Below are 7,733 nucleotides of genomic sequence, written 5' to 3' on the forward strand. Positions count from 1 at the left end.
AAATTATGATTTCATGGGGACTTTAAGTTGGTAAGTGAAAACTTAAAAAATATCTTTTCTTTTAACTTTTTGTCAGTTAAAGATAATAAACAAATCTTTGAGTCTTGATTTTCTTCCATTTTACAATGGAATTTGGGGTTGTAAAAACTTAGCAGGAATGAGGCTCTTCAGGACCAGGAATGAGGAAGCTGCTTTCCAGACACACCTGTTTTGCACACGTCACTCAAACACAGAACCAGGAAACAGGAATCGCATGAGTTCAGGGAAACTGAAGTGTAGTTGAGCTGTTGTGTGTTTGTGTCTCTGTATTCATGCGGTAAAATGGCCAGAATTTCAGTGGATCAGGATGAGTTCCTGTGTTCAGTGTGTCTGGATCTCCTGAAAGATCCAGTGGCTATTCCCTGTGGACACAGTTACTGTAAGATCTGTATTACAGGCTGCTGGGATCAGGAGGATCAGATGAGAGTCTACAGCTGTCCTCAGTGCAGACAGACCTTCAGGCCAAGACCTGCTTTAGCTAAAAACACCATTCTGGCTGAAGTGGTGGAGAAACTGAAGACTAAACTTGCTGCTGACTGTTACGCTGGAGCTGGAGATGTGCAGTGTGACGTCTGTACTGGAAGAAAACACATAGCTGTCAAGTCCTGTCTGGTGTGTCTGAACTCTTACTGTCTGAATCACCTTGAACAACATGAGAGTTTCTTTAAAAGAAAGAGACACAATCTGACTGATGCCACTGGACGACTGCAGGAGATGATCTGTCAGAAACACGACAAGCTCCTTGATGTTTTCTGCCGCACTGACCAGCAGTGTATATGTTTACTGTGTACGATGGATGAACATAAAAACCACGACACTGTATCAGCTGAAGCACAGAGGACAGAGAAACAGGTATGAACTTAAAGAGTTCCATTATGCTTATTTACAGGTTCATAATGTTGTTTATGGGGTCTACTGGAATACATTTACATCATTTAATATAAAAAAACTCTGTTTTAGTGTCAGTTTCCTTAAAACCAGCCTTCCGAAAATCGCAGTCTGCTCTGGTTAAATACACTCGTAATGATGATTGACAGGACTGAATGCTCCTCCTGAACCTACGTTTGTAACTTCAACATTTGACCTGCATAAGACTACATGGTTCAGAAAGCAGTCATAATAGAAATAGTAAGAACACAACAGAAGATTGAGGTTGTAAACTTTTGTGTTCTGTGTAACAGGTGTCATATCTGCAAGAGAAAATAAAACAAGTTAGGAAAGACATGAGGATGAGTAAACAATGAAAGAATATACATTACTGGGTGAACTATCCCTATAGAACTAGGCACTGATGAAATAATGCTGAAACCTATAATCTTACCATGCAAAATCTTTAACCTCTCAGTCTCATGTTATTGATGTGTCACCATATTTGATTGTCACCTGTCATTGGTTTGTCCTTTAGCACCAGCTGAAGGAGACGCAGAGGTCGTTCCAGCAGAGGATCCAGCAGAAAGAGAAAGATCTTCAGCAGCTGAGAGAGGCTGTGGCGTCTCATAAGGTGAGTCTGGAGAAGAAGAGAAGTTTGAGAAGTCTCAGTCAGGACTCACTGAAGCTCACTGTGTGATTGTGATGTGTGTGTAACAGCGCTCTGCACAGACAGCAGTGGAGGACAGTGAGAGGATCTTCACTGAGCTCATCCGCTCCATTGAGAGAAGCCGCTCTGAGGCGACACAGCGGATCAGAGATCAGGAAAAGACTGCAGTGAGTCGAGCTGAAGGACGACTGGAGCGACTGGAGCAGGAGATCAATGATCTGAGGAGGAGAGACGCTGAGCTGGAGCAGCTTTCACACACACAGGATCACATCCATTTCCTGCAGGTAACAGAGATCTAGAAGAACAGGGTCATAGTGGACTTGAGCAAGAGACTCACAGAGAAACATTTCATGAGAGCAGAATGAGCCGTTGACTGAAGTGTTGATCTGTGTGTTCGGTTATTATATCATCATCAGTCAGACTCTCATCTGATCATCTACTTTTGAAAGCTCTGGAAATCTCTATGAAAATATGTTCCAAGCTCTTTCTACAATGTTGATGTTCACTAATATTTAAACTTTTTTTTTTTACAACAATGTGGAATACATGATCTTGATTGTGCCAGTTTCCCCCAGCTAGATTTCCCATCATCTCTTTACATATCTTTTTACAATCTTTGACTTATCCTACACATTTTTTGTAATAATGACAAAAATCAGATCTTAAAACCTTTTATAATAATTTTCATTAACATTAATGAATTTGACAGTGAACTCCTCATCAGAAAGTAAGGCTGTATATTAGCGATGCTTCAGTGTATTTAAACCACAAAACCTGACCTTGGGATTGTGTCCTAAGAGTCATTGTGAATTTCAGAGCCACAAACTACTCAAAAGTCATATATAATGGTCAATCTACTCCTTGCTTTTGAACTGCTTTTCCTGGTCAAATCTATTCAACCCTGACATGTGACGCCATTGAGCTTTGATTTCTGTTTTCTGTAGAGTTTCCAGTCGCTCTCAGCTCCTCCTGAATCGACAGACGTAAATGACAATCCCTTCAGTTCTCTCTCCTCTTTTGATGTCGTGAGAGAATCTGTCCTTCAGCTGAGAGAAAAACTGGAGGATTTCTGCAAAGAGAAGAAGATCTCTGACAGAGGTAAAGTCCTGGAGATTCTGCTCTCAGAATTGATCCTCCATCAGAAATGTCTTAGGAACAGATGCAGGGATCATTTTCTCTTGACATGATAATCACACTCTTCATGTCTGTTGATTTCCACAGTCACCAACATTGTTCCCAGGACCAGAAACGACTTCCTACAATGTAAGTCACTAAGAAAACAAGCAGAAAAACATTTTTAAAATAGTGTGTTCATGTTTAAAATAGTTACAAAATAGATGTAGGAGATGATAAAAACTTTTACCATTAATTGTAACCAGCATATATGTAAAATGTTACCTGAGAGATATAACATTTATATGTCTATTTATATAGAGAGAGTGTTTAGAGAGTAAGAGACAAAGAAAGAGTGCCCCCAAAAAAGAGCCATAGAATAATAGAGACAGAGCAACTGTTTCAATCTTCTTCTATCCCTTCCTTGAACATGTGACTGTAACTCAAATGTGAGACGTTCAAACTGACCAATCAGATAATTACAACTTCCCTCATCATACTAAAGGTGTGACAATTCGTATGTACATACATCTTGGCCTGCAGGCCTATGATCACTATCAGCACCTCTGTCTTTAGGAATTCCAAATGGTCCTTAGGGTAGAAAGAGGGGGTTGAAAACAGTAAAGCAAATATCTTTGATTATTTTCAATCCTACAAACATGAAGAGTTCAGCTAGATTAAAAGACCAGACAGATTCATAATTCCTGATTCTGATGTGTTTTCTCTCCATCAGATTCCCATCAGTTCACTCTGGATCTGAACACAGTGAATGACTTCCTCCGTCTGTCTGAGGGGAACAGAGTGATTACATTCACTGGCAACGTCCAGCAGTATCCTAATCATCCAGACAGATTTGATGATGTGTGGCAGGTGTTGTGTAGTGAGAGTGTGTGTGGACGCTGTTACTGGGAGATTAAGTGGAGTGGTGATGATGGTGTGTTTATATCAGTGTCATATAAGAGCATCAGCAGGAAGGGACGGAGTAATAAGTGTCGGTTTGGACTTAATGATCAGTCCTGGTGTTTGTCCTGCACTTCTTTCAGTTCCTCATTCACACACAATAACATAGACATTGATCTCCCTGTAAAGTATATCAGCAGTAGAATAGGAGTGTATGTGGATCACAGTGCAGGAACTCTGTCCTTCTACAGCGTCACTGACACACTGAGCCTCATACACACAGTCCAGACCACATTCACTCAACCGCTCTATCCTGGGTTTACTGTTTATCCTGGGCATCGGGTTAGATCATTAGTGAAACTGTGTTGATGAATCAGAATTGACTGTAGAGAGATTCTACCCATAATGCTTTGAGCTGCATGGTAAATAAGTAACAGTGAGATGTTATAGAGTCTCTTATTTTCTCTTCATTACATTAATACTACAGTGAAATAACGTGTAAGAATAAATGTGTGTAATGAACCCTTATATAAACAGGAAGATCAGTGTGTGTTTGTGATTCACGATGAGTGACGGTGTGTATCTGTGCTTTTCTCAAACTCTATGGGCCCGCAACTCTATCGGCGCAATGCGGCACCAGTTGCAACAAGTGTTTTTTGTGCTGTGTGATAAAACTGCACATTTTAGAGTGGCCTTTTTTTGTGGCCAACCTAAGGCACACTGATTTGTGAACAATTTTTGAGAGAAATAGGTTTGTGTACATAGAAAAAGTCTTAGATCTTTGAGTTCAGCTCATGAAAAATGGGGGCAAAAAAAGTGTTCCTTTTATAATTTAATCAGCGTCATTGCACCTAATTTATTTTCACTGACTGCAAGATAGGCATGTTTGTTAGTTTATCGCGCTGCTCCCCCGAGGAATAGGGTTCTGATGCCCACCGACGTCTACATTATGAAATATAGGCTATATTGCTGTCGTCTCAACTTTTGATTCTATTTTTCTGTTCTAAAAGTTTATTCTATTCTGTTTAAAATTTACTTTAACATATTTAATTTTTGCTTTCGTTAAAATTAACCAAATTCTGTTGTAGCCTAATAGGCATATTTAATGTTTTTTGTTCTAAGTTTGTTCTATTCTGTTTTGTTTGTTCATTTTTGTTGAAACAATGAAGTGTTTTTTCACAAGACGTATCGTTTGTTTTAAATAACATTAACCAAATTTTCTTTCTTTATTTAATAATAAAATTATTACTTTATAACACCAAATCTTAGGTTGTTTCATTATTGTACAGTGAATGTCAATAGCTCTTTTTTATTTTTCATGTTTGTTGTAGGCTTATTTGGAAATTACCATAGTTGTACAATATTCATATCCAATATTCTAATGGCTGTTTACGTTCACTTAAGACATAACCAACTGTTACTTTACTCACCAAAACTGACATTTTAACATAATTCTGTGCGTTTTTGACCATGCAAGCACAAAAAGACACGAAAGAGAGCTCAATTCACTACTTGACACTGCTTGACGCATACTTAGCATTGAGGTACTATCAGAGTTTTTGTTAATATTTTCAATTAGATTACATTTTTGTGTGTTGTGAGTCTTTTAGATTTTTTTTTAAATGTTATTAATTGTAATTTCTTTAGTTATTTTAGTACATCAGGTTAAGCTAAAGCTTAGAAACTAAATTAAATAAGTTTACATTTATATACACACACAGTATACAGGGCGTGCAGAATTATTAGGCATGTTGATTTTCTGATCATATTTTTTTTCCAGGCACATTTTACCAATTCCAAACCACATTAATCATAATAACTACAATTAATTTTGTATTTAATAATTTATAAGCGATATAGAATTGTTCATGAAGGCTGGAAATGAAAAACGCCTTATATTCAGGTGTGCAGAATTATTAGGCAAGTTTTCTTTTACAGATAAAATAAGCCAAAAAAGAGATTTAATTCAGACTTAAAAGTCAAAAATTATTAAATGCCCAAGACAAGGATACAATACTAATGCAATACTAGTGATTACAGTTAAGGCATGACCATTGGACAGTGAAATGCTCATTGGGTCAGCAGGGTCAGACAAAAACAGGTGGAGAAGAAAAAACACATGTTAACTGCAAAAGAATTAGGAATTAAGGTGAAGAATTAAGTGTGAAACCATCAGGAACCCTTTAGTCTCCAGCGCCACCATTTTCCAGAACTGCACCTACCTGGAGTCTCCAGAAGTGCAAGGTGTCAGGGTCTCAGAGACTTGGGTTAGGTAAAGAATCCTAAAAAAATCACAAGCTGAAGTGTTGTGAAATACATGAAGACTGTTTTTTGTAGACTTTATAGACAGACAGATTGAGAGTGACTCTTGAAGGACAAGCACCAGATCCTCTTCTACCACTGTTTGAAGAATTCATCTTCCAGAATACGTTTTAATAAGTTTTGGGAGTTTATTTTTAGTCCATCTCCTACCCTGAAGTCCATTTTGCAGAGATGGACTAAAAATATGGAATCGTCTCGTGTCGCCGCTGCGGCTGGTTAGGGCAAAAACTCCTTTTATCGCATGTCACATCGCGTGTAGTTAGGACACAATGTTAAACAAGACCGAATCCAACGTGACTCTTATTTTGAAATGTCTCATTCTGCACTGTACTGTTGCAGCTGCTCGTTCAAGTATAGATGAGGGAGATAAAAAATATGCTTCCTTACAACCGTCTAAAACATATTCCTAAATAAACACTGTTAAAGTAAACATTGTCAGAATTCATCAACATTACTTTATAAGCAATCGCTTGGCATTAATGTGTGCTATCAATTGTTTGTGAACTGAAGAAGTCTGAAGCGCTGCTGCGCGAGACTGTAGAATGCGATGTTATAATTTTCCACATTGGACATCAGTTCTGGATGGATTTCTTCCCAAATCATCCCTCCCTAACGTTTTCATAAAATGAGAGTAGATTCTCGTCATAGATTTCGTCTTTAAAAACAGCTTTTTTGTTAAGTTATCGTTCCGTTCTCGTCAGTGGAAAAAATGTAATTGACGAAAATGATTCATCATGTTTCTGCTGAGTAAAAGCAACTCACTTGGAGTGCAGCGGATCCTGTATCTGTAACAATCTCTTTATCTCATTACTTGAGAAGACCGTTATTTCTATTTTACCGTCTAGCTATCGATTTTTCTTCGTAAATATCACTGAAAAAAATATGGCTTGTATAGATAATATCATTATTTGGTGAAGTGGGGTTGTGCTTCGGGCGACACTAGTTCGGATTTCCAGCTCGGGGACTTTTCGTGATCCGATAAATAAATATTTAAATAACTTTTAGTTAAAACAGTAAGGGTTTCTATGCATTTTGGAAAATTATGGAAATTGTTTGGTTTTTAATTTACAAAAAAAAATAATGTAACCATTAAAACTGACTCCAAAAAAATTTTTAAATGGGAAAAAAAAAGGAATCCAGAAAAAATTAAATGGAAATAAATAGTTTTTTTTTTTATGATTTTTTAAATGTATTTCATAGGGCTCTAGCAGTTTTAGTCATTTTTTAAATGTATTTCATAGGGCTCTAGCAGTTTTAGATTTCAATTTGTAACAATTATTTTAAATTAAGTCATTTTGTTAAAGGTTTTTTCATATTGACAAATGACATCCTCCAGGTTCTTCACCCTTTCGTCTTCTCCCTCCTCTCTCAGTTTGTCAATGAAGAACAAACGATGATGAAGAGTTAAAGCGCAGTATGCATGTAACGGGATCTTAGACAGTTTCATGATGTTCCTATAAGCTTCATGCAGCAGGACGGACCTTTGTGTTTTAATCTTCTCCAGATCACTGAACAGTTTTTCTTCTATTTCTGCATTTCTGTTTGCAGGTATTTCTCCAATGTATCCATACTTCTCTTTAAGTTCATTAAATGACATCTTGATTTCGCTGGTCTCTGTCACATGTTTTTGGTAGACGTGTTGGCTGTAATGACACTTCCCTGTACACACAGTGCAGTGGTCGTCTTTCATGACTCCACACCGTGAGAGACTTCTGGGAGAAACCCACCAGCAGCGTAAATCATCATGACAGGTCATGACAGGTTTGTTGACTAATTTTGCAGCTGGTTGCTTTTGAAAGCGTGGGGATTTTTTTTTGTGAAA

General features: G+C 37.6%; 1 protein-coding gene across 1 annotated transcript; it reads left to right on the forward strand.

Moving 5' to 3' along the window:
* The first annotated feature begins 255 nt into the window (after nt 1-255).
* Nucleotides 256-4,693, forward strand: LOC311289279 (E3 ubiquitin/ISG15 ligase TRIM25-like). Its single transcript, XM_084407119.1, has 6 exons — nt 256-891; nt 1,445-1,540; nt 1,627-1,860; nt 2,521-2,674; nt 2,798-2,839; nt 3,423-4,693. Exons 1-6 carry the CDS (start codon nt 322-324, stop codon nt 3,956-3,958), a joined length of 1,632 nt encoding a protein of 543 aa, XP_084263245.1. The 5' UTR covers nt 256-321; the 3' UTR covers nt 3,959-4,693.
* The last annotated feature ends 3,040 nt before the right edge of the window (nt 4,694-7,733 follow it).

This window comes from Rutilus rutilus (assembly GCF_951802725.1).
Source record: "Rutilus rutilus genome assembly, chromosome: 4".
NCBI lineage: Eukaryota > Metazoa > Chordata > Actinopteri > Cypriniformes > Leuciscidae > Rutilus > Rutilus rutilus.

What these genes read in the sequence shown, in the direction of transcription:
- LOC311289279 (XM_084407119.1), top strand. Translation starts at nt 322, where the DNA reads ATGGCCAGAATTTCAGTGGATCAGGATGAGTTCCTGTGTTCAGTGTGT. An exon ending in AGGCTGTGGCGTCTCATAAG is followed by an intron (nt 1,541 to 1,626) that starts GTGAGTCTGGAG and finishes TGTGTGTAACAG; the next exon opens with CGCTCTGCACAGACAGCAGT. An exon ending in CAGAAACGACTTCCTACAAT is followed by an intron (nt 2,840 to 3,422) that starts GTAAGTCACTAA and finishes TCTCTCCATCAG; the next exon opens with ATTCCCATCAGTTCACTCTG.